The sequence below is a fragment of the Sarcophilus harrisii genome, chromosome 2, assembly GCF_902635505.1.
Source record: "Sarcophilus harrisii chromosome 2, mSarHar1.11, whole genome shotgun sequence".
In the NCBI taxonomy this organism is placed as follows: domain Eukaryota; kingdom Metazoa; phylum Chordata; class Mammalia; order Dasyuromorphia; family Dasyuridae; genus Sarcophilus; species Sarcophilus harrisii.
Window position 1 is genome coordinate 481,899,227 of NC_045427.1, and position 26,982 is coordinate 481,926,208.

Here is a 26,982-nt window from a genome sequence, read left to right on the forward strand (position 1 = left end):
CCCAAGAGCATTAAATATTCTGGAGATTATAAAAGTATACCTTTTTTTCAGTTGAATGTGACATCGTCACAAAAATTGCCATATATTAGGGCATAAAAATCTCACAAATAAATGCAGAAGGGGCCAAAGTCAAAATCATAGAATGCAGACAGCAATTTCCAAAACTCTTCCAACATTCAACTCTAAGAAACTTTCAAGTAACTTCTGAAATTGAATTTTAGAACAGCAGAGCCAACAAAGTGTCAGTGTGAGATATGGTTCTAGCCTAAGAAAACTTAGGAAGTTGGCAGAAGTTGTCCATGACATCAGAGTGGGGGCCCAGTCTCAAAAGTTGCAGCAGTACAAGTAATGGGTCTTGGAGGTGACCATGGCTGTGGCAGCAGTAGCAGTAGCAATAGCTGCAGGAACTCTCAGTCCAGAGACTATAAAAGAGATTACAGGGGAGCCTTTGCTGACACTAAATACAGCTGATATTGATTAGCAATTCTGGGTCACCATTCTAGAGAGAAGCACTTATGATGGGCTAAATAGGGGCCCTGGTTGCAGTTCCAAGGCAGAGAGTAGCACTGGTGCTTGTGCTTCATAACAGGGGACATGGTTGCCATTCCAAGGCCAGAAGAAAAGAATTCCTTAAAAATTAGAATTGGGCAATTGGAATATAAAGACTCAAGGAGACATCAGAAAAATTAAAGATTAAAGAATGGAAAAATAGAAAAAAGTTAAACATCTCATCATAAAAAAATGAGGAGAGGTAATTTAAGAATTACTGGACTTCTTAATAGTCACAATCAAAGAAAGAGCACAGGCATCATATTTTAAGCAATTATGAAGGAAAAATGCCCCATATCTGAGATCCACAGAATAAAATAGGAATTGAAAGAATTCTCTAATCACCTCCTAAAAGAGATCCCCAAAATGAAAACTCCCAGAATATTATAGACAAATTCTAAAGCTCCCAGGTCAAAGGAAAAATATTACAGACAAACCTCCAGAAAGAAAGAAATCAATATTGTAGAATCATAGTAGTATTCATGTAAGATTTAGTGGCTTCCACATTAAAGGAGCAGAGGGTTAGAATATGATATTCTGGAAGCAAAAGAACTATAATTACAACCAAGAACAACCTACCCTGCAAAACTGAGTATAACCCTTCAGGGGGAAATGAATATTTAATAAAATAGAAGACTTTTAAGGATTCTTGATGAAAATAACAGAGCTGAATAGAAAAATTTGACATTCAAACATAACACTCAAAGGAAATAAGGTAAATATGAAAGAATAATCATAAGGGACTCATTCCTAAATTCCTAAGTAGGAAAATAATAATGTACTAGCTAAGAACTTTATCGTTATTGGGGTTGTTAGGAGTCTATATAAACAGAGAACATGGGTGTGAGTTGATTTTGGAATGATCTGCAAAAAAAGATAAAAAAAAGGTGCATTGGGAGAAGGGAAAAGAGAAAGGTAAAATGTAGAACATTTTCACACACAAAAGAAGCATTCAAGGAAGGGCTTTCATAGTGGAGGGGGAAATAAGGAATAAGAAGCAATGATTGAAATTCACATTGGAATTAATTCAAAGAGGGAACTACATATGCACACACCCACATACACCCACACACACATCCACATACCCCCCCCTACACACACACACACACTTGGTGGAGTATAGAAAACTTTTTTTACCCAGTATGGAAAGAGGTGAGAAAGGGGATAAAAGATGTCAGAGGGATGATAAAAGGGGGAGTGAATCAAAGGAGGCAGGGATCAGAAGCAAAACAAAGTTCTGAAAAGGAATGGACTAAAAAATAGAAAAGAGAAGACAGAAGTAGGAAGAAGAAGAAAGAAGGAATAAGAAAGAAGGAAGAAGGAGGAGGAGAAGGAGAAGAAGGAGAAGGAGAAGAAAGAGTGGAGAGAAGTACATAGTAATCATAACTGTGAATGGAAATGGGATGAATTCACCTATAAAAAAGAAAGTGGATAACAGAATGGATTAGAAATCAGAATCCAAGAAGAAACACACTTAAAACAGAAAGACACACATTTAAAGTAAAGGGCAGGAGCAAAATTTACTATGATTTAGCTGAAGTAAAAAAAGGCAGGGTTAACAACTGTGATCTCAGACAAAGCTAAAGTAAAAATACACCTAATTAAAAGAGATAATCAGGGAAACCATATTTTGCTAAAAATATAGACAATGAATATTCAAGAAAATTACAGCAATTTTCTCTGATAAAGGCCTAATTTCTCAATATATAGGAAAGTGAGTCAAATTCTTTTTTTATTTAAAAAAACTCTTAATAGTATTTTATTTTTCTAAATACAAAGATAGTTTTCAACATTAATTTTTGTAAGACTTTGTATTTCAATTTTTTTTTTATCTTTTTCCCTTACCTGTCTCCTCCCCCAGACAGCAAGCAATCTGATATAGGTTAAACATGTTCAATCCTTTAAAACATATTTCCATATTTGTCATGCTATACAAAATAAATCAGAACAAAAGGGGAAAAAAACATAAGAAAGAAAAAACAAAGAAACAAAAATGTTGAAAATAGTATGCTTTGATCCACATTTGGCCTCCATAGTTTTTTATCTAGATGTGGATGCCAAGTCTGTTAGAATTATCTTGAATCTTTACATTGCTGAGAAGACCCAAATCCATCAAATAATCTTGCTGTTACTGTGTACAATGTTCTCTTGTTTCAATTCATGTGTTTCCAGGTTTTTCTGAAATCAGCTAGCTCATCATTTCCTATAGATCAATAATACAAATGAGTCAAATTCCAAAAACAAGAGCTGTTGCCAAACTGATAATCAAAAGATATGCATAGGTAGTTTTCAAAAGAAGAAATCAAATTCATCTATAATCATATGGGAAAATGTTATAAATCACACTTGATTAGAGAAATGCAAATTAAAAGAAATCTGAGATACTACCTCATACCTATCAAAAATAATAAATGTTGGAGGTAGTGATGGAAAATAGGAAAACTAATAAACTGTTGGCAAAGATGTGAACTGTTCAAACATTTTGGAGAACTATTTGGAATTATGCCTAAAAGATTATAAAACTCTCCATACCCTTCAACCCATAATACTAGTAATGCTATTACTAGGTCTATTAAACCCCTAAGAGATAAAAGAGAAAGGTCTTGTATGTACAAAAATATTTATAGCAGGTCTTTTCGTGGTGGCAAAGAAATGTAAATTGAAAGAATACTTATCATCTGGGGAGTAGATGATCAAATTGTGGCATATTATTGTAATAATTGTGCTATAAGAAATGATGAGGGTTTAAAAAACCTATGTAAACTGATGCAAAATGAAGTGAGAAGAACTGAGAGATCATGTGTACAGTATGAGCAATCTTGTGAATTGTGAAAGACTCGGCTACTTAGAGCAATACAATGATCTAAAACAATTCCAAAGGACTTGATGGAAAAATATTATCCATCTCCAGAGAGAGAACTGATGAAGTTTGAGTACAAATTAAAATATAATTTTCCTGCTTCTTTTGATGATGTGATTAATATAGAAATGTTTTCCATGATTCTCATGTACAATTAATATCATTTTGCTTGTCTTTTCAGTGGGTAGAGAAGGAATAGAAGGGGAAGAACTCAATTTAAAAAGAAAAAAACACATTAAAAAGAAATAAATAATAACGTTTTTTCAAATGCAGAATAAAAGAAATATTTAACCCATCCTATTCAGACCATAATGATGTAAAAAATAATAGTCAGCAAGTGCATTAAAGAGTTGTGTTCAGTCCAAAGGGGAAAGTTATTATCAACTAGGAAATCAAGGGGATGCTTCATGGAGCAGATGGCATAAAAGATGGATAGACTTTTAGTAAATATGAGGGAAGGTACTCTAAGCATAGGAAACAGCACAAGCAAAGGCACAGAAATCATAGGGTTATAGATTTAGAGATGGAAGAAGTCATCAAATCTAACTTCCTAATTTTATAGATGAGGAAACAGATATACAGAGATTAAATAACTTGAAGCTAGTAAGTATTTAAGGCAAGATTTGAACCCAGGAGAGACTGAAGACTAACAGTCTCTTCTCTTTATCATGTTACCTTTTAGTGGGGGTAGTTCAGATTAGTGATATTTTTCTGCACCCATTCAATTACAGGTCATTCACACACAGGGCCAGGACTTTCTTTCTCCTCTGGCCTCTCCTTTCCTCCCCTTCTCCTTCCCATTTTAAGGAGCTCAGTTTGTGGCCCTTCCTTTTCAGTACCTCCACGAATCACATTGGCTCCCAGTCTCCCAGGTCCCATACTCCTGAATGAACCAGTGAGGCTGATGTGTAATGCTACTGGAGCCCCCAAACCTACACTGATGTGGCTGAAAGATGGCAACCCTGTGTCAGCCACAGGGATCTCTGGCCTCCAGGTCAGTGCATTTGGGACTAAGAGTTATGGTCTCACAGTTCACAGCTGGAAATAACCCCTCCTTAGACTGGAGACATCAAGCCAGTGGGATCTTCATTTCAAGGGAGTGAGGGGCGAATGGGCTTATGACATTTTGTGGTTTGCTAAGGAATATGGGACAGAAAACTTTAGAGGGGATGAGCTCTCCTTAGAAGTCTCCATGCAGGTATTGGGTGGCCACTTGCTGGATATGCTACAACAGGGTTCCCTTTCATGTATAGATTGTAGAGATGACCACTAAATTCTAATTCTCACATTGTGGGATTCTGGGATCACAGGATTTAAGACTGAGAACTAGAAAGGGATTTCAAGTTAAAGTCCTTCCTTTGACAGATGAGGAAAATAAGATTTAGAGCTTTTAGGGACTTGCCTGAGGTTACACAGGGAGTGACAGAAGTGATTGAGGAGACACGGAGATTTTTTGGGAGCCATATCTTGGCTCTCAGGATAATTGCCTGTTGGCAAGTGGTTGTCATTTAAGAGCAGAGAGAGGGAAGTGTGGATGTAGGATTTGCCACTGTGTGTCTTCAGTGTTTCCAGTATCTCAGATAATCTTTTAGCTTTTAGGCAGAGCTAGGAGGAAGACCAGAAAATCTCTCTGTAAAGAGTAACTTTGCCATCTTGTGTCTAAGTCTGGCAATTTCATCTTCCTGAGAATGGTTAGCTGTGGCTAATACCTATTTCTTTTGGAGGGCAGATCTTCCCTGGGGGCCATGTCCTCACCTTGGCGAGCTCCAGGGCCACAGACTCAGGGACCTATTCCTGTGTGGCAGTGAATGCTGTGGGGGAAGATCGGAGGGATGTCACCCTGCAGGTCCACTGTGAGTTTTAAGTGTCATTGGAGAAGGGGAGGGCACTGGGGCTGTGTAGTTTTTGGAATGAGGGTTTGAATAAGTCACATTTTGAAGAGCTGAATAAGATGGAGAGAAGATTAAGTAGGAACCATTGATGGTCTTATGGGGTTAGATGTTACCCTGATCTTATATTTTTCCTTTCCATCATCTTATGTGCAAATAAAGACTTTTCCTAAGAAAGGGCAGAAGGGGTATTAAGGTGTGAGGACTGTCATTGTATGTACTCTCCAGAAAAGTCTATCTCCATAGTGATGCCATGCCTTGGTCCTCTCCAGTGCCCCCGAGTATCCTGGGAGAAGAGCAGAATGTGTCCGTTGTGGTTAACCAGTCAGTAACGCTGGAATGCCAGAGCCAGGCAGTGCCCCCTCCTGTGTTGACCTGGAGGAAGGATGGACATCCCCTTTACACCAGGCCAGGGGTCCATCTCTCTCCAGATGGGGCCCTCCTAAAGGTGAGTGGTCTCAAAAACATATTACTAAATGAACCCTGGGTTCAGAGTGTCATGCTTGGGCTGGAAGGCACGAGCTATCAGCAGAGTCAGCCACGGGCACTGCTCCCTGCCTAGAGAGAAGGTCACGTGGTATAGTAGAACGAACACTAGATTTTAGGCCTAATCTTGGCTCTAATGTTTGACAGCTGGCTGACCATGGGCAAATGACTTTGCTTATGAACCTCAGTTTCTTCATCTATAAAATGAGGATATTAATGATCATCCTCACAGGATTGTGAAAAAAAAAGTACTTTGTAAATCTGTGACTTACTACTATTGTTGCTATTATTATTATTACAGAATCACAAAACTAAATTCTAAAATACCAGAGAGCAATGTCAGAGTTGGAAAGGACCTTGAGAGTTCATCTAATATGAACTCCTCACTTTACAGATCAGGATATTGTGGTTCAGAAATGATGAATCACGTAATGTCATATAATATAAGGTGGGATTAAAACCCAGTTTTCTGACTCCTTGTTCAGTTCCCCCAGGCTAAGGCAGACTTGGAATAGGGAGACATAAAAGGACAGAACTATAAAAAGCAATTGCAATCAATTGAATTGAAACCCAGTAATTCAGATTTATATGGGTAGCTTTGAAGTTGGGATATGGGAAGAGGCAGCTGGGCTGGATTAGCCTTTTCTTAAGGATGATTCAAGAATGATGTGGCGCCTTTCCCTCTGTGGCCAGGTGGAACGAGCCGAGGTTCAGGACGTGGGCCGCTATACCTGTGAGGCCCTGAACAAAGCTGGCCGCTCTGAGAAACACTACAATCTCAATGTCTGGGGTGAGAGCTCTTTGAGGGGATCAGACGTTGTACTCCTCCTCCTCTTCTCCTTGTCTAAGTAACAAGCCTGGGCGAATTTAGCCTTGGCTAGGGCATGAGTTGGACAACTGCCTTCTGTCTATTCTAGACTCTCCCCATTCTCACCCAACCCCAAGGAGCCTCAGGCATAAACTTCTCCCCTTGTTTTGGCTCAGTTCCCCCAGAGTTCTCTTTGTGGGAGTCTCGGACCCTGGCGGTGATCGAGGGCCATGCTATCAGCCTGTCCTGTGAATGTCGAGGGATTCCTTTCCCCAAAATCACCTGGAAGAAAGATGGTAAGACTTTCCTTCCCCAGGAAGTCTGCAGTCTTAGGACAATCCCATACATTTATGCTCAGTTGTGGTCTCACTCTAATGGTAAGGGTATGGAGAAATGGAGCAAATGACCCTCAGCTTGGAGCTTGGTTGTTTCAGTCAGTTTATTTATTTCTCTCTGATCCTGAGAGCTTTGTTTAGTATGTCTCCCCTTGCAGCCTTCCTTGATGGAACAGAGATTAATTGCTATTTATACCTAATTTACCTTTGGCTACTCTGACTACCCTCTCATTCCCACTCTCTGTTTTGCTACAAATGAATAGATATGGATCACATGTTATGGCACAGATGTTAACCTTCTAGGGTTTAAAGAACTCCTCTTCCAAATTGGCGTCAACTGCTGTACTGGACATCTGGCATGTAGGTGGCACAGCAGTCCTGAGCCCAGCAAAATCTTCCCCCTGCCATTCCTCTCCATCCTATCTCAGCTTGCTGTTGAAAGAGCCCTTAGAAGCATCCAGCGAAGAAAGTATATGATGGGAGTAGATCAGGTTCTGAGCTTTTACACAGAGAAATTCAAGTTGACCTTTACATCAGGTCATTTTACACCCTCCACAATACATGATACATAATCACCTACCAGTTTGTCTGGGCCTCCTACTACTCCTAAAAGCAGGGACTTGCCTTTCAGTCTGGGTATCCTGTGGCACATGGCAGTAGGTGCCATCTATTTGCCCAGCTTCTGAAGCTGACCTGTTGGAATCATTTTCATGATATTAGATTCAGAGCTGAAAGGACCTTTGGAGACCATCTAGTCTAACTCCCTCATTGGATAGATGCAGAAACTGAAGCCTAGGGTCACACAGATATTAAGTAGCTGAATCAGAATTTGAATCCAGATCCTCTGCCTTTAAATACTCTTTTGTCTTTCTGGAACTGAGGGGCCCACCTAGGCTGTTTGTTATCAGAGTCCTCTCAGTCTTTAAAACTCTAAAGAGAGCTACATTAGGGCTGCACACCTCAGAGGCCTTGGATTGTTGTGACCTGGACTGTGGGACCTTCCTCTCCTGCCAAGCCTTTTTGGTTACTCCAGCGGGGAGGAAAGCAGAGAAAGCTGTATTGTGAAGGTGATAGCCTTCCTAGAATGGGGTTGATGGGGAACTCTGAAGCCAAAAGCTCTGTGTTTCCTTCTCTGGCTCACTCAGGGATGCTCCTGCCCATGGATAGGGGCAGCACAGAACCCATCTCAGCTGTGGGGAGGCTGCTGTACCTGGGAAAAGCCCAGCCTGCTCAGGAGGGCAATTACACTTGTGAGTGCAGCAACATAGCTGGGAACAGCAGCCAGGAACAGCAACTGGAGGTGTATGGTGAGTTAAGGTGGGATAATAAGGAGGCATGGGATCCACTTACAGGTCTAGTTAGGGCAGGGGTCCTCAAACTTTTTAAATAGGGGGCCAGTTCACTGTCCCTCAGACTGTTGGAGGGCCGGACTATAGTAAAAACAAAAACTTTGTTTTGTGGGCCTTTAAATAAAGAAACTTCATAGCCCTGGGTGAGGGGGATAAATGTCCTCAGCTGCCGCATCTGGCCCGCGGCGTAGTTTGAGAACCCCTGAGTTAGGGTATCCTCCCACCACATCTGACTGAAACTGGTCCAGCTCCACCCAGAGCTTGATGGTCCAGGAGCTAGGGGTTTGAGATCTTGTATTGTTGGCTCATCCTGGGGCACCTCAAAATACACTTCTTTTATTCTGGAAACCCAAGAGTATAAATCATTCTAATCCAGGAGTTCTTAACATTGTGTGTGTGTGTGTGTGTGTGTGTGTGTGTGTGTGTGTGTGTGATGGACCCCTTTTAGCAATCTTAAAAAGCCTTTGGTTCCCTTCTCAGGATAATGTTTGTAAATGCCAAAAATAAAATACATAGTTACAAAGAAAACCAATTATATTGAAATAAAGCTGTAACTTTTTATCATTTAAGTTCATAGATCCTATGAAATCTATCCATGGACCTACTTGATGGAGGAGGGACTCCATGGTCTCCAGGTTAAGAAGCCCTAGTTCTAGTCCCTATTGCCTGTAAGAAGTGCTATTTTCCACTAGCCTCAGTGGGTGTTTTATAACCTAGATGTCAAGATTTCCTCTATGGTTCATTCTAGGTTCTCTCTCACTCCTCCTTGAGTGGTAGCACTCAGGATTAAGCTGAGTCTAGCTGGAGTCTGGTCAGTTTATCTTTCCTATGATTGTGACCAAAGGTGATAGAAACTCCTCAGTGACCTTCACAGCTCCTTCTTCCTTCCAACCTCAGTTGCTCCAAAGATCCCAGGCAGTGATGATCTTCTTAAGGAACTGTCTGTGATCCAATCCGGAAAGGTCACCTTGGAATGTGAAGCCACAGGGAAGCCACCACCAATGGTGACATGGGAGAAGGACGGCCAGCCTGTGGCCGGTGACCATGGCCTGCTCCTTCAGCGCCAGGGAAGAGCCCTGCAAGTGGAGAGGGCACGGGCTGGCCATGCTGGACACTACACCTGCATAGCTGAGAATGAGGCTGGGCGGGCAGAGCGGAGGTTTGACCTCTCAGTGCTAGGTAAGATCTGAGGCAGCATCTTTGCTTAGGTCTCTCAGACGAAGGGAAGAAGAAGGGAAGGGAAGGAGGGAGGGTGGGAAATAAAAAGGGAGGGAGGGAGGGAAAAAAGAGGGAAGGAGGAAGAGAGAGAAGGGGGAAGGAAAGAAAGGAGGAAGGGAGGGAAGAAGAAGAAAGGATTTATTTAAGCTCTACTATGTGCCAGGCACTATATTGGAAACTAGAGTAGTCTCTCTTATAGCCATGGAATTGTGAGCACTATTGCCTCAAGGCCAGCTTCATGGTCTCCCTATTCCCAGGTTCCATCTAACAAGGGTGTATAAGAATGATTTGTTATAGCACAAGATAAGATTTAGTATAAGGAAGACCTGGGTTCAAATCTTGCCCCAAATCCACACTAGCAGTGTAATTCTGGGCAAGCCAAATAACCTCACTGGCCTCAGTTTCCTCATCTGTAAAAGAAGATTCTACTCTATGACCTATAAAATTTTTTTCAATTCTGAAACTATGATTCTATGAACCTTTGTGTTCTCAGGTCTGTGTTGGAGGGGTTGGGAAAGGAAGGGAAGGAGATAAATGTGGATGGTGGTAAGTAATTAATAAATTGTTTTTCATATTTAGTCCCTCCAGAGCTCACTGGGGACACTGACCCACTGACCAATGTCACAGTAGTTCTACACAGCACCTTAACTCTACTCTGTGAAGCTTCAGGTAGTCCTTCCCCAGTGCTACGCTGGTTCCGTGGGGAAGAACCCATCAGTCCTGGGGAGGACATTTACTTCCTGGCAGGTGAGGCAAGGTTTGGGAGGGATGTCATAGACAGCTTTGTCTCCAAAAGCTTTTGTCCTCCAGTGTGGTTCAACTTCAGTTGTCAGATAGTAGTTCTGAGCTGGGTATGGATTCAGGGGGCTCATGTTTGAATCTCTGCTCTGCCATTTATTAACTTTAACAAATCATTTACCTATTTTGTTTCTCATCTATAAAATGAGGACTTGAACTAGATGACCTCTAAGATCCATTTCAGCTCCAAATTTGTTGCTGTTCAATTCTTTCAGTCAAATATGATTTTTCATTACCCCATTTGGAGTTTTCTTGGCAAAGATACATGGATGACTTGCTATTTCTTTTTCTACCTCATTTTACAAATGAGGAAACTGAGACAAGCAGGGCTAAATTACTTGCCCAGAGTCACACAGCTAGTAAGCATCTGAGGCCAGATTTGAACTAGGTCCTTATTCCAAGTTCAGCACTCTATCCACTGTGCCCATGTAGTTGCTTTAAATTTAGGATCCTATCTGCTGAAAGGCTTGGTGAGCATCTCTTACCTTAGTTTATCCTCCCAATTGGATTCTTTCCATGAGACAGATGGGGGAAAAATAGAGGTTCAGATAGGTACATGCATATCCCTAAAGTCACATAATGATGCTGTGCTGAGATTCAGATCTCCTGACTCACATTAAACCTTTCTTTACTTATACCTTTTAGAAAACACACACACACACACACACACACACACACACACACACACCCCTTAGCCCTTTTTTAAATTCCCTCATTTCCATAAAAGATACTTAGAGTTAGAAGAGACTTGAAAGTTCTCTCATTTAACCTCCCATCCTTTGCAAGAATGCCTTCTCTAGCATCCCAGCAGTCCTTTCAAGCTTTTGCTTAAACAGGAAGTAGCAGGAAGCTCACTGTCTCACCAGGCAGCCCATTTAATTGTTGAACTTATCTAGTTATGATTAGAAATTATTTTTTTATTTTCCTCTGTACTGGAATAAAAATCTGCTTTGCTGTGACTTTTACCCATTTCTTCTTCTTCTTTTTTTTTTTTTTTTAATTTAATAGCTTTTTATTTACAGGTTACATGTATGGGTAACTTTACAGCATTTAACAATTGCCAAACCTCTTGTTCCAATTTTTTACCTCTTACCCCCCACCCCCTCCCCTAGATGGCAGGATGACTAGTAGATGTTAAATATATTAATATGTAAATTAGATACACAATAAGTTTACATGACCAAACTGTTATTTTGCTGTACAAAAAGAATCAGACTCTGAAATATTGTACAATTAGCTTGTGAAGGAAATCAAAAATGCAGGTGGGCATGAATATAGGGATTGGGAATTCAATGTAATGGTTTTTAGTCATCTCCCAGAGTTCTTTCTCTGGGCATAGCTTACCCATTTCTTCTTATACTGCTTTCTGGAAACCTGCAGAATAATTCCACTCTCTTTCATGTGAAAATTCTTAGATATTTGGAGATCACTCTTGTTATACTCTTCCCCATCTCAACTCACCCTCTGGTTTCAGAACAGACTTAGTCTTCTCTTAGTCTCTGCTACCTAGGCTGGAGGGGTTTTTCACCCTGGCACATTTGCAGTAAACTTAGAGGCTATTTCTTCCTTTTTTCCTTCTCCTCTCCTTAGGTGGCAGGATTCTGAAGCTGACCCAAGTGCAGGAGGAAGATGCTGGCCTCTATTTGTGCCTTGCAAGTAATATGGTTGGGGAAGCAAGAAAAAACTTCAGTGTGGAGGTCTTGGGTAAATATCAATGACTTTGAAGTCTCCACATAACCTTGGGACAAGCCCAGAAGGTAGTTTGAAACACAGGTATTTAGGAGAACAGAAAGTAGATACAGATGGGAAGAATGAAGGAGTTAAATCTGGGTTTTTCCATTTCAGTATAATAGCTATATTTCAGAGAACATTGTATGCGTAATGATAACAGCAATATCGTTTGAAGAATTGTGAACAAGTTATGCTGAGTCTTATTATTATTACTATTATGACTATTATTGCTACTGACTCTAAGTTTGGAGTTCTTTCTCCTAGATCTCCTTTGGATCAAATTCAGCCCCTTGCCCATTTTTGAACAGTCTGGGAGCTAAGAATGATTTTACATTTTTAAAAATAAAGTTGTCCTGTATTTAAAAATGTAAAAAGCTTTCTTAGTTTCTAGGCCATATTAAAAAAAAAAAAAAAAGGTGGCAGGCTGTAATTTGGTAACCTGTGTCCTAGACTATGCAGACTGTTAGGAGAAAACCTGTGATTGTCTCTTTCTTCCAGTTCCTCCCAAAATTGAGAATGAGAATCCAGAAGAAGAAATTAAAATTCCTGAAGGGCAGTCTGTCTCCTTAACTTGCAATGCCACAGGTAACAACTATATGGAGTGACAGGAAGCAGGAAAGACACAGGTGGGATGGGATGGATGTAGGAAAGGAAGTCTCGAAAACCAAGGTTTGTATTGAAACTTCATTTTCAACGACTTCCCCATTTTAAAGCAACTACTAACTTCATTCACTCCTCTCTGGAAGAGAAGCTAATTCAATTACCCGTGGGGAAGAGAAGCAGTCACTTTGTCCATTATCTTTATCCACTTCTGGTTCTAATGTTCAGGTCTTTGGGGTTAGATGGGAAGTCCCAAGGCTAAAAGGTTCTAGAGTACTATTGTAAGCTTCCTAGAACAACAAAACCTGCTGCATATCACAAGGGCTATCAGACAAATCTGAACGAAGACTTTTTAAGAAAATGTTGTCATTCATTCTTACTTGCTTCTATGGACAGGTCATCCCCAGCCAACAGTCACATGGTTCAAAGATGGCCATAGCCTTTCTGGAGGAGATCCCTATCATCTATCCCCAGATGGATCTGTACTAGAGATACTGCAGACTAATCTCTCCAGCTCTGGCCACTACTCTTGCATTGCATCAAACTCGGTCTCAGAGAAGACCAAGCACTACAAGCTTACTGTTCTGGGTAAGTGACACATGATAGGTACCATGATGCAGTGCAACCCTAAATCTCCCAAGACAGACAGATCGACTGCCTAGAGCTGCTTAAGCAGGACTTGTTGGAGCTCCTTGTGGAAGTCAGAATCCCATGAGATCACAGATTTGAACTAGAAAGGACTGCCAAGATTATTGAGTTCAATCTCCTCATTTTACAAATTTGGAAACTAAAGCCTGAGAGTCTGGGTCACACATACAGGATGTGATAAGGTATGGATCTGAACCGAGTTCCTCTGATTATAAATCCAGGACTCTTTAAACAGTACCATGATGCCTCTCAAACCCATTCTCCTTACCATCTAGTAGAAAATCAAGGAGATTGGTTGCTTAGAGGGCAGCAGGTTCTCTAATGATCAATTAGTACAATGGTTCGTGAAGCTTCAACTAGGACCTTTTCTCTGTAAAGCATATTAAAGCCTATGGAAGCAGGAAAAGGATTTTTTAAAAGGTACAGATAGATGTTAAATTAGGTCAAAACATTTATTTGGAAATATAAGCAGTATTTAGATAAATTCATGGAGAAGGTAGAAATTAACACAATTCACCTGATATTTATCAGATATCTATTGTGGGAAAAGCATTAGACTCGGGGTCGGAGATGGAAAGAATGAAACAAAACCAATCCCTATTTTCAGGGAGCTTCTATTCAGCTGGGGGTAGAGAAAAAGATACTTCACATGCTCAGATAAATAAATATAAGATAACTTAAGGAGGGGGAGAAAGATAATTCTGATACTTGTGGGGAGCTGGGAAGGTTTCAGGTCAGAAGTGGCACCTGAGCTGAGCCTTTAACCTAAAGATCCTATGATGAGGAGATGGAGTGAGACTGTGTTTTAGGCATGGAGGAATAGACTGTACCTAGTCTCTGAGATAGGAAGAGATGGGATATTTAGTTTAGAGAACAGCCAGTTTAGCTGGAACCTATGGTACCTAAAAAAAAAAAAAAAATAATGACAAATCTGGAAAATAAATTAAGGCCAAATAGGGAAGGTCTTTAAGAGCCCATATGTAAATTGTGCATTTTATCCTACGGGCACAAAGTTTCTTGAACTAAAGGGATGATCTGTGCTTTTAGGAAACACTATTCTGGCATTTCTGCTGAAAATCATTGACCAATAGAAGAATAAGATCAATTAGGAGTCTATTGCTATGGAGAAAAGGGGACGGGTACAATTGGTTTGGCAGCTGATTAGATAATGTAGGAGACTGAATGAAAAGTTGAGAATGACTCCCAACCAGAGAACTTGGTTGACAGGAAACTTTGGGAAAGAAGTAATTGTAGAACTTTCAGGGGCAGCTATCCAGTAGGCAGTTGTCAATTGAGGTCTACAGTCCAGATGGGAGATTAGGTCTGTGTGTGGAGATGTGGGAATTACATGCTCAGGAGGTGATGAATATGAAAAAAAAAGTTACAGAAAGGCAAAAGGAAAGGTAGTGTGGTAGTGTGCTTAGCAAAAGATAGCTTTTTGTGATTATCAGGGGAAAACAGGATAGATATTTTAATCAATCAGAAAAACTTCCTGAACAAATGGCTATGCATAAAACACCACAGGACATACAAAAACAAGTGAGTGGGCTCCCCCTCAGTTGAAGTCTTCATTCAAGCCAAGGGCTGGATGACCACTTGTCAGAAATGTAGCAGAACAGGGACTCTTCACCTTTTTTGTGCTCTGAACACATTGGACAGTCTAGGGAAGCCTATGGACACCTTCTCAGAACAATGTTTTTAAATGCATGAGAAAATACATAAGATTACAAAGGAAGCCGATTATATTGAAATATAACAATCAAAATATTACTAGAAAAGTTCAGGTAAAGATCCCCTGTTGTACATGGTTTGTTTCTTCAGGTGTGGACTGAAGAAGCCCCTTTGTACTCTGAGAGTTAGAGTTCTTTGTCGGGTCAGCCAAAGACTGCCTTCTGTCTCAGCTTTGAGAGTTACCCATGTCTATAGGCTTAGGTTCCTGGCAGTTCACCCATATTAGCCATTTTCACAAACTTCTCTTACTTACAGTGGTCCCCACAATTCTGGGAGTGACTGAAGACAGTCCAGATGAGGAAGTGACAGTGACTATCAACAACCCCATCTCCCTGATCTGCGAGGCCCTTGCATTCCCTTCCCCTAATATTACCTGGATGAAGGACGGGGCTCCATTTCAAGCCTCAGGAAATACCCAGCTGCTTCCAGGTGATGACTTCTGGGATGCAATGAGTTGGAATAGGGAGAGCTGATCCAAGTGTGCCTGAGGTGGGATGAATTATGGTAACAGATGGTTCCCCCCAAATTGATCACTCCAGGTTGGAAAGTAGGAATAGAGCCCCATATATAGATTGGGGACTGAAGTTGTTACCAATGGTCAGTAGTTTGGAGCATGTTGGCATTATTAAAATTTAAAAAATAATAATAACATACAGTACTTTAAGTTTACAGAACATTTAATGAATATTATTTCATTTTTTCCTAACAACAACCCTGGTAGATAAGTACTATTATTATTATTATTACCCCATTTTGTGGATGAAACTGAGGAAATGGAGGTTGTCATTTGTCTAAGAACTAGAGTATTAAATATCTGAAGTCAGATTGAACTCAGAACTTCCTGACTTTGGGTTCAGTGCCACCCTAATGATTTCTCATCGGGTGAGACTGAAGGCTGGTTCATGCCATGTTGGGTTGTTGGTAGAAGAAACAGGCTGAGACTGGGTCAGAACTTGGGAAGTAGGATGTGCAGTCATGTCAACTGAAGGTCAGAAGCAAAGCAAACAAATAGAAATAAAGAGGGGACAGATTTGGAGGGCAGAGCAAGACACGTTTCAGAGTCCATGCAAACAGTGCTTATCTGGGAGTATTATAATTCTGTAGATTAGTGCAAGAAGAATAGTCAGAAGGTGAGGACTTAATCAATAACTGGAAAATTAAAGAAAACAGGCAGTAGATCAAAAGGGCATAGCACTCTGAACAAGGGCAAGGTCTGGAAAACAAGAAGGGCTTGCTGTTTCTCTTTCAGCTCCTCCCCTCCCCCTTCAATGGGAGGTGGGCAATCTACAGTAAATCTGGTCTAGGAGCTTCTTGATTTAAAAAAATTATTAATAGCTGATTGGAGTGTGAAAAGGGTGGGAAAGGGTATGATGTGCCGTTTTCACCTTGTTAACCTTGTTTTTCTTTCTATAAAGTTAGAGGGATGAACTAGATCAAATTTTCTTTTTTTATTAAAGATTTTTATTTTCAAAACATATGCATGGATGAGTTTTCAACACTGACCTTTGCAAAACTTGTGTTCCAAAATTTTCTTCTTCTTCCTCCCACTCCTTCCCCTAGATGGCAAGTATCCAATATATGTTAAACATGTGCAATTCTTCTATGCATAGTTCTACGAGAACAATGCACAAGAAAAATCAGATTAGAAATGAGAAAAATGAGAAAGAAAACGCAAGCAAACAATGACAAAAAGTGAAAATGCTATGTTGTGATCCACCCTCAGTTCCCATAGTCCTCTGTCTGGGTGTAAATGGCTCTCTTCATCATAAGACCACTGGAACTGGCCTGAATCATTTCATTGTTGAAAAGAGCCACATTCATCAGAATTGATCATCATATAATCTTGCTGTTGCTGTGTACAATGTAGATTAAGTTTTCTTAAATATTTTTGTGTCTTAGGTCCTTTTGATAGGTCAGCAAGACCTATGGATTCCTTCTTAGAATAATGTTTTTAAAAAATTCATAATTGAAAGAAATGCTGGATTTCATTTCAAGAATAGGGAAAGGAAAAATGTGGGGTTTTTTCCACTTTCAAGTTAATGAATTCCTGGAAATCAACCCATAAATTGGGTTAAGAACCCTGGCATTGGGGGACCCCTAACTGAGATGACTTCTAGGGTCACTTTGGGCTCTAAAATTCCCAACTTCAGATATTTTAAGTGAGTCTCCCATGCCTGGAACTCTCTCCTATCTATCTCTGCTTCTTAGACTCCCTGGCTTTCTTTAAGCCATAGGCTTAGAAGGAAACCCAGTTCTGTTAGTCTAACCCCTTTATTGAGGAAATTGCCGTTTGAAGAGATAAGTGGGTTAAGTCAGGATTACACAGGCAGTGAATAGTATCCATGCTCAGGCCTAGGTCTCTAAGCACAATATACATTCTATTTGGCTAGTGTGAATGAGCACTGTCCCAGCTAGAGATGTGAGACCTTGCCTTGGGGGCCCTCCTCCCCAGGAGGCAGCCAGGGATTCTCAAGAAGAGTGGGAGCCCTTAAGGGAGCTCAGTGCTGAATCTTGGCTTCTGAACCTCAAGCAGGCACCCATGGGCTGCAGATCCTCAATGCCCAGGAGCAGGATGCTGGCCGATACACCTGTGTGGTCACGAATGAAGTAGGAGAGGCTGTGAAGAACTACCACGTGGAAGTGCTCAGTATGTAACAGTGTCCCCTGATGGACAGGAGCTCCCCTGGCCAAAAACCTGTTGATGGAATAGCCCTAACTCCTCGGCCACATCTATACTGAATTTCCTATGTAAAAAAAAAAAAACCTCCATGTATTTCATATGAATTTCTTAAGTGAGGCAGTAACAAAAGCAAGCTTCTATTTTCCTACTTTCCAGCTGAGGAAGCTGAAGCTCTGAGACGGGAAGAGCTAGGCTAACATCACACAGTTAGCTGGTGAGAGATCTAGGACTAGAAACGGCTCCCCTGAGTGCTGTTACAGTGTTCTATTCGGTCATACATGTTCTCTAGCTGGGAGTGTATGAATCTTCATTCCACTACTTTGGGCTCCCAATAATGAGGGCTCCCATGACTTGCCTTCTCAGAACCTGAAATCTGGCCGGGCACTGTGAGCATGCTTCCTCATCTGCTCCATTCCCTGCCTGTCTTCCTTAAAGCCTGACTCTTGAACTCTGCTCTGCTTTCAGTTCCTCCTTCTATTTCCAAGGATGATCCCTTGGATGAATTCAGTGTTAAAGAGGTGAAGGCCAAGGTCAATAGCACCCTGAGCTTGGAGTGCGAATCCTGGGCTATACCTCCTCCGACCATCACCTGGTACAAGGATGGACAGGTGAGCCAGGGAAGGGAGACAGAGACATTGCAGGGTTCAGGAAACTCAACAGGCTCAGCTGAGAAGTTTTTTATCCTTAAGTGTCAATGTGAAGTGACTCTGGGGGTCTGTAACCAGTGTGAAGACCCCAGACCCTTTAGTATGAGTGGGGGTTGGTAAGTTGGAGCTCCATCCATTTGCAGAGCAGTGGTACTATCTCAATCTGACCCCAGGTTCTCAGGCATGAGAATATAGAACAGAAAGGCTTATGGGACTTTCAGGTGGAATCTGTAAAGTCCCCTATAAGGAAAAAGATGAATAAAGCTGGATATTTCTGGGATAAGCCATGTTTGAGTACTGGGAAACATTCTAATGGCTCGCATTTTTATAGAGCTTGAGTGTTCTCAAAGTGCCTTCCTCACAATAATCCCATGAGATTGTTAATGCAAGCACTATTATTCCCTTTTATGGGTGAGAAAACTGAGATCTAGATGGATTAAACCACTTGCCCACTCTTATAGCCAGGAAATATAGGCCTAGTCCAGGCTTCTTTCTTGGATCCCATACTACAGTTCTCGGGGTAATTGTGTTTGCCATGCTGGAGTCAGGGCAAAATTGGAGAATTGGGGAGCAGGCGCAGTTGGGAGCTGGGCCCTTGGTACAAGTGGACACTCTGGTGCCTGATCCTTCCCTCCCCCGGCTCAGACCCAGGGCTGATCCCTAACTGTGACTTCCTGGCTTGGTGTAAGTTAGATATCTTGTCAATGTTTACTTTCATAGAGGGAGATTAGGAAGAAGCTTAGAGGCCCTGTGACTGTCACGGGACCCCCAGAGACTAAGGCCACAGAGTGTGAAGGCTGTGACGGAGCTTTCAGCTGCGTCTGACCCACTTGAGGGGACCGAGGGCAGGAGTGTGGGCCAGGGACCAGGCCGGGTTTGGTTTCAGGGGGACATTTGCATTCTCTTGTTGTGGCAGAGAGTGGCCAAGGAACTGTGGCCTTCCACCCAAGTGGAGCACGCTGCAGCCTCCTTGGCCGGGTCTGGCTTGTCTCTGCTCCCCCTCACCCTGTGTCTTGTTCTGCCAGCTGGTGAGCGCCGACGATCACCTCCACCTTCTAGCCGAGGGGCGGCTGCTCCAGATCAGTCCAACCAGGAGCTGGGATTCGGGGCGCTACCTCTGTGTGGCCACCAATGTGGCTGGGGAGGATGACAAAGACTTCCACGTGCTTATCCAGGGTCAGTGCCCAAGGAGAGGGGGCTTGGGGAGGGCGAGCAGCCAGAGAGCTCTTACGTGAGGGGGGGAGTGCTCCTCATTCAAGCCAACTATTCAGAGAGAGGTATAGGTTCCCTTTAGATCTGCAAAATATTTTATACTCCTAAGGATAGGGACTGACCCCGTGAGTATATTATTATAGGGAACTTCCAGATGAGGAAACTAACTTCTAAACTTCAGCTTGGCACCTTTTCTGCAACTTGTAATCTTACTAGATCGCCCACAACACCGAGAAGTCAGAGTTCTTGGGTCACAGCCAGTTTGTGTCCTGGAAAGAACTTAAAGCTTGTCTTCTATTTACTAGACCAGGAAATTATATACCCAGTAAATGAGTTAAATATCAACTTCTTTGAGTTGAAGCCAATTATCCTTATATGTCCACTTGGCATAAAAGAAATGCAGGTCTGGATGTGACCTTGGAGATTATTCATTCATTTGTAACATTTGTGAAATATCTATCTATTCTATATCCATATTTATATCATTATATAGATTATATAGATTATATCTATATCTGTATATAGATACAGACCCACATACACATATGTGTGTATATATATGCATATGTAAATATAAACATATGTGTGCAAGTATGTATATATGGGTCTATATAATTCATACACTCTCTGTATATAAAACTATATTTAATAAGAATTTATAATCTTGTAGGAATGAAAAGGCATAAATAAATATATACATATATATGTATACTTATAAGAAAAATTAGAAAATATTTAGTGCACAAAAAAAAAAAGCTTTAATGTTCCTAGAATGTTAGAACTGGAGGAAATCTCAGAGAACATCTAATCCAGCCATCCTAATTTATAGAGGAGAAAACTGAGGCTCACAAAGGGAAGTAATTGCATAAGGCAAAAAAGTTCCTTGATGGTTTTGTCCTGTTTTCCTCCCCCCACACCTTCCAGTGCCCCCCATTTTTCAGAAGATTGCAGGTCCCAATGAAGTTTCTGGGACTGGCTACCAGGAGGAAGAGCTGAGGGGAGGCACGATGGAGTACCGGGAGATTGTGGAGAACAATCCCGCCTACCTGTACTGTGATACCAGTGCTGTGCCACCCCCACAACTTACCTGGTATAAGGATGGTCAGCCCCTCTCAAGCACGGAAGGAGTATCTGTGTTACAAGGTACAGGCTCCAGGGGAAATCTGGATATGTTAAATTGGATGTGACAACAGCATGGTTCTCTAATCTCTCCTAGCTCACCATAAAAATGGTGTGATGAAACGACCATAGTGCCATGACCATATATGTAGGATTAAAAGAATTTGTGGTTTAGAATATTGTCGATGAGACTTTGAATGACTCTTCCCTGACCATAACCCTCATCTTGGCACCAAACTGAGTCTCAAACTCTCCCTCCCTGAGAGTCAGCTGATCCCCAGTCCTGGCTACCTGTCCTAGACTGTTTCCCTCAGCTAGCCCCTAGGAGCTCATTTTTCTTCTGCAGGTGGCCGGGTCCTACAGATCCCCATGGTCCAAGCAGAGGATGCTGGGAAGTACACGTGCAAAGCCTCCAATGAAGTTGGAGAGGACTGGCTGCATTATGAACTTTTGGTTCTGAGTGAGTCTCTGGGAGATAAGGGGAGGGAGAGATCCTTTATTTCCTGTCCTGCAGATAAAAGGGGCAGCCCACTGTGGTACCTCCCCCTTCCCCATTCCAGTGAGGGAGTCGGTGCTGAGATGGGAGAATTGATGGTCAGGGTTGGATGGACTTCTGGAAGAAGCCTGGGATTAGAGGGTAGGATGGATGCCTCTACCTCATACCTAACGTCTCAAGTTCTCATCCTCTTGCTTTCTATAACACAATATGGCCAGTTTCTTCCTTGAGCACAGGAGACTCCCAAACCCATCAACAAGATGTAAATGGATGAACATGTTCTTTGGCTAAAGCAATTATTGCCAAGTCAGAGACCTTGGGTTATTTTTTCTCTTCCTTTTCATTTTATTTTTAATTTTTTTCCTTGGTTTTCTTATATTTAATTTTTTAATTAAAGCTTTTTATTTTCAAAACATATGCATGGATATGTTAAACTGGATGTTACAACAGCTTGGTTCTCTAATCTGGGACATTTCAACGCTGACTCTTGCCAAAACCTTGTATTCCAAATTCCACCCCCCCCCCTTTCCCCTACCCTCTCCTCTAGATGGCAAATAATCCAATATATGTTAAACATGTTAAAATATATATATATATATATATATATTAAATGTAATATATGGATACATATTTATACAATTATCATGCTGTGCAAGAAAAGTCAGATCAAAAAGGGAAAAAAGAGAAAGAAAACAAAATGCAAGCAAACAACAACAAAAAAAGTGAAAACGTTATGCTGTGATCCACCCTCAGTTTCCACAGTCCTCTCTCTGGGTGTAGATGACTTTCTTCATAACAAAATCACTGGAACTGGGCTCAATCATCTCATTGTTGAAAAGAGCCACATTTGGGTTATTTTTCAACCTTGTGGCATGATTGGTTAGCAAAGACACACAGAGAAACTACAAAGTGATCTAAACACCAGTTCAGAAAAGAAGTATGGGAGGAGAGAGTAATGGTGGTGATAATAATAACAGCGAGCATTTATCTAGTGCTTTAAGGCTTGCAAAGTGTTTTACACGTCATCTCATTTGGTCTTCATAACCCTGTTGGAGTTGTAAATGAGGGACCTGAGTCTAGGCAAAGTTAAGTGACTGCCAGGATGACCAGCCAGTGAGTGTCTGGGGCAGGAATGACAGTGATGATCTTCCTGACTCCATGCCAGTCAGGCTCAGGGTTCTTCTACATCTCCCTCCCTTCTTGTGTCTCCTCAGCCCCACCTGTGATCCAGGGGGATCCTGAAGAGCTGGTGGAGGAAGTGACGGTGAATGCCAACAGCACAGTCAGCCTACAGTGCCAGGCTCTGGGCACCCCACCACCAGCTATCTTGTGGCTCCGGAATGGGCTGCCCCTCACCCCTAGCTCAAAGCACCAGGCCCTGGAGGATGGGCAAGTCTTGCAGGTCAGCATTTCTTCCTGGCTTACCAGTGAGGGCAGGACAATCCAGAGTGGGCACAGGGCCGGGTTATGAGGGGGGCCCTAGGAGCTTTCATTTTCAATGCCAAGTAAGCAGCTGCATTTGAAGCGATGTGGCTACTCACACCCATGAGAGTGCTTCTCCCCAGGGGTGATGGAGGTAAGAGTTACCCCCTGGTTACCCTCGTACTAGTGGGCAGCTCCCAGGGAATCCCCGAGGACCTCTCATTCCCGAGCACTGCCAGGATGCTATTTTCTCCTCTTGCAGGTCTCTGTTGCCGATGTGACCGACTCTGCCAGCTACATGTGTGTGGCAGAGAACTCAGCAGGCTCAGCTGAGAAGCTTTTCACCCTTAAGGTTCAAGGTGAGAATGGGATGGGGCGTTGCATAGCTACATTGAACAAAAGTGTATTAAGTAACTACTGAACACGGGGCATGAGGCTAAGGGCTGGGGAGATATAAAAGTTTATGCAAAGGCAGCCTACAAAGGCATCATGATGATAACGGGACATGGTGGTTAAGAATTATGGCTTCTCTGTGATCATTTCCCTTCCTCATCTCTTCCCTATGGCTTAACTCATTCCTTTGGGGGAACAGGTGGCGGGCACCATGGAACAGCAGAATGAGGGATAGATTGTCAGGAGTCAAGGGTTCCAGTCCCAGCTCTGTCACTAAACAGCTATGCCTATGGGGTAGTCACACCTTTTATTGGGCCTCGGTTTCCCCTTCTGAAAAATTAGGGTGTTGGGCTTGGTAATCTTTCAGGTTCCTTCCAGTACTTATGGGTATATGCCTGTAGTCTATGGGTTTTTTTGACAGAGGAGGTATTAATACAACAGAAAGATCATTAGCTCTGGAATGGGTCCAGACACCATCTCTAATTTGGACACATCCCTTACTCTCACTGGACCAGAGCGGGATGTCCCTCTCCCCATTTCTACACTGATGATCCTGTGATTCTATAGGATTAGATCTATGCCATTCTTGTGACCTCTGCAGCCAGTCAGCAATAGTCATCCAAAGTCAAAGGTGCACACAACCGAGTTTCTGTTTTCATTTGTCTTTCTTTGGTTCTTGCATGACTGTGGGAATAGCTCCCCCCAGGATCACCGGCCTGAACCCAGAACGTATTACAGCCATTGTGAATAGCAGTGTGGCTCTTCCCTGCGACGTCCATTCCCACCCTAGCCCTGAAGTGACATGGTACAAGGATGGCTGGGCCCTCCCTTTCAGTGAAGAGGTCTTCCTCCTGCCTGGTGGGTAAACTGATAACTTTAGCAGGACAAAGGCTGTGTCCTGGGGAGCTGGCCATCTTCAGCTCTGGCCTAAGGGTAGCTCTCATTTCAATAAGCTGGTGTGGACAGATTTTCTTAATTGATAGAGCAGTACATTTAGGAAGACATGAATATAAATGTCAAGGCAGTAAGTTTTTATAAGGTACTTACTGTATTCTGGACATTTTGCTAGGAAAAATGGAGTCTAATATACAGAGAGGTCTAATTTATAATACTACTGTAAAAGTCAGTAACGTAGGTTCTAGTCCTGTCTCTGGCATTAACTTGTATTGTGATTATAGAAAAGTCATTTGGAGTCTTGGTTTCCTCATCTGTAAAATGGAGATAATGATACCTTCCTACTCCAACTAATGCAGTTAATATGAGAATCATATTTTAAAAGTTCGAGTAAATAAATGATTAATTAGATGGCAGAATGAATGCTCAGCATAGAGCCTTATCTGTTACCAAGTGATTTAGGGAGAAGGAAACAGAATTAAAGGAGAGGTCCTTGAGGTAGAAGGCAGAAGGCCCACTTTCTTGGCATGAAGAGTCTCCCCTCTCTGGACCTCCCCAGGAACCCACACCCTGCAGCTGCCCCGGCCCCAGCCATCTGACACAGGCACATATACCTGTGAAGCCCTCAATGTGGCCGGCAGAGACCAGAAGCTCGTGCTGCTCAGTGTGTTTGGTAAGCAGTGTCCGGGGGGCAGCATTTCCTGTCTTCCTTCCCATTCTCTCTTCCGTATTTTGCTGCCACCCTGAGCATTTAAATCTGTGAATTAAAGGTGTTGGAGCAAATGGCCTCTCAGTCCCCTCCACTTGTGACATCATTTGCTTTTGTGATTCTGAATTCTGGGATTGTCCCCACCATGACCATCTGTGTCCTTCCTGACTGAGTATTGTCCAGAAACAGAAAGGACACTTGGGATGCCCAGAAGCTTTCAAGACCTTTTCTCCCACAAACCAGCATCATGGTACAATAGCATTTGTCTATAGCATCAGGGGGAAGGGTCTGTTAGCATCTTTTTGTCTTCTCCCTGTGAAGACTTGGAGAACCAAGCCAATCTTTGGGTATATTTAGTGGATCCTTATTCAGGGCTTCTTGGTTAGTCCCAGGAGTGAAGAGGAGAAAAGTGAGGTTATAGTTTCCTCTGGTTTTTTTAAGCATTTGGGTGAAAACCCTCCCTTCCTCTTTACTCTAGAATTAATTAAACCATTGGAAGCAAAAAATAGTGGGAAAAATACTGGATTTGGAGTCATAAGAAATCCGGGTTCAAATTCTATTATTCATACGGTGTTTCATATGTAAATAAGGGAGAGGATTAGATATGTTTGAAACCATGGGATTCCAAATCCTATGATTCAGTCTTAGAGACCATCTGATCTTTCTCTCTCTCAGCCCCACCTACCATCAAGCAAACCTCAAGTGGACAGCAGGACACAATAGTGGTGCGAGTTGGGGACACAGCTGTCCTACAATGTGAATCAGACACTCTGCCAGAGCCAGTGATAACTTGGTATAAAAATGGCCAACAGATAACTCTGGACCAGCAGGTTGAAATGCTGTTGGATGGACAGAAACTGGAGATTGTGAATGTCCAGGTGAGCAGATAGCTGTTCTAGTTGACAAATTGGGAAATGGGGTGGGGGTGCTATGGGAGGAGAGCCAAATGCCCAGAACCTTTAGAATCCTTTTACCCTCTCTTTATGGCTTTGGATAAGGGCAAATGGGGTGACCCATCTCCCCTTGTGTCTCAAGGCTCAGTCAGTCTCTATTTGTTCCAGGTAGCAGATAAAGGTTTATACAGCTGTAAAGTCAGCAACATAGTTGGTGAGGCTGTCCGGACCTTTGCCCTCACTGTTCAGGGTAAGAGATTATGAAAAGGAAGCACCAGGCTCAGTGAATCTGAAGTTTCCTTGATCTCTGTACTGACAAAACAAAACAAAAAAAAACTGTCTTTGTTTTCTTATCTATGGAATGGGGGCAAGAATATCTCTTATCTCAAAAGTGATTGCAGAGGAGAAACAATACCATAATTGGAAGGCTTGAGTACAGTTCAGAGCTATGGTGAAACCTGTCCTTTGGGGAGGGTCAATGGGCTCTGGGTTTTCTACCCCACAGACACTATGGATCCTGAATATTTTACTTCCCTCTCATAGTACCCCCAATCTTTGAGAATCCTGAAACAGAGACTCTGAGCCAGGTGGCTGGAAAATCCCTGGTCCTGGTGTGTGATGTGGTTGGGGTTCCTGCCCCTACCGTCACCTGGTTGAAGGACAGGATGCCTGTTGGTGAGTCGGCCAAGACTCCAAAGTCTGAAATCTAATCCAAGAATCACATCCCTTGTAGAAGAGGGTGGGAGGTGGGCAGGGTCTCAACTGGACTGGTGGGATGAAGTCAGCTACTGGGGCTCTCAGCAAGAATTCTAGAGTGAGCTGCTAGGGTAGTTTTGACTCACTCTTTCTCTTGCCTAGGGCTCCAATCAACAAGTTCTCTGTGGGGGAAAAAAAGGGGGAATTCTAAGTTGGGAGAGAGGAGGAAACAACTCAATCAATGGTATAGAGATGGGAACAAGCAGAGTTTACTCAAGGAACATTGAATAGTACAGTCAAAGGTGAACTGGGGGAAAGTAAGTGTAGTGGATGTTCCTTGGAAGTCAGCCAAGAGTCCAATTTGATGCAACAGAGTCAAATCTCCCCAGTATCATGCATCCTTACATGATGGTTAGATGAACGAATGCGTGAGTGAGTGAGTGTGTATTTCTTAGAATGAGACAAATACAAATGGGACTAGCAGGCATGGTAACTCCTTAATTCAAGTTTGAGCACTTAAAGTACCCAGGAAGGGTACAGTTGGGGATCTCTACAGGGGAGAGTTTGATGATTAGCTTCCTCTCCCTGCAGAGAGCAGTGTGGAGAGAGGAGTGGTCTCCAGAGGGGGCCGCCTGCAGCTCAGTCGCCTGCAACCCTCCCAGGAGGGCACCTACACCTGTGTGGCCGAGAACCCTGAGGCCGAAGCCCGCAAAGATTTTGTGGTCATGGTGTTAGGTATGTCAGGGATGCTGCTGCCTGGCCAGGATTGTCTGGAGACAGTCTAGCTCAGTCTGACCCGGGACCAGTATTTGGCACTGG

At 42.4% G+C, this 26,982-nt stretch overlaps 1 protein-coding gene across 7 annotated transcripts in view; it reads left to right on the top strand.

Moving 5' to 3' along the window:
- The window catches only part of HMCN2 (hemicentin 2), a 186,421-nt gene that overhangs the window by 104,683 nt on the left and 54,756 nt on the right, over positions 1-26,982 (top strand). For 6 of the 7 annotated variants that reach the window (XM_031954837.1, XM_031954836.1, XM_031954834.1 and 3 more), the window contains 25 exons: positions 4,246-4,403; positions 5,139-5,262; positions 5,571-5,746; positions 6,478-6,574; positions 6,769-6,888; positions 8,073-8,234; positions 9,174-9,455; positions 10,074-10,241; positions 11,883-11,996; positions 12,522-12,608; positions 13,020-13,211; positions 15,258-15,431; positions 17,533-17,649; positions 18,148-18,290; positions 19,355-19,505; positions 20,466-20,684; positions 21,007-21,120; positions 22,371-22,558; positions 22,841-22,937; positions 23,668-23,829; positions 24,425-24,538; positions 25,250-25,452; positions 25,636-25,717; positions 26,011-26,142; positions 26,755-26,898. In XM_031954837.1, the coding sequence (XP_031810697.1) occupies positions 4,246-4,403; positions 5,139-5,262; positions 5,571-5,746; positions 6,478-6,574; positions 6,769-6,888; positions 8,073-8,234; positions 9,174-9,455; positions 10,074-10,241; positions 11,883-11,996; positions 12,522-12,608; positions 13,020-13,211; positions 15,258-15,431; positions 17,533-17,649; positions 18,148-18,290; positions 19,355-19,505; positions 20,466-20,684; positions 21,007-21,120; positions 22,371-22,558; positions 22,841-22,937; positions 23,668-23,829; positions 24,425-24,538; positions 25,250-25,452; positions 25,636-25,717; positions 26,011-26,142; positions 26,755-26,898 (3,720 nt within the window). The remainder of the gene's footprint in view (positions 1-4,245; positions 4,404-5,138; positions 5,263-5,570; positions 5,747-6,477; positions 6,575-6,768; positions 6,889-8,072; positions 8,235-9,173; positions 9,456-10,073; positions 10,242-11,882; positions 11,997-12,521; positions 12,609-13,019; positions 13,212-15,257; positions 15,432-17,532; positions 17,650-18,147; positions 18,291-19,354; positions 19,506-20,465; positions 20,685-21,006; positions 21,121-22,370; positions 22,559-22,840; positions 22,938-23,667; positions 23,830-24,424; positions 24,539-25,249; positions 25,453-25,635; positions 25,718-26,010; positions 26,143-26,754; positions 26,899-26,982) is intronic. The other variant, XM_031954835.1, reaches the window with a different exon arrangement.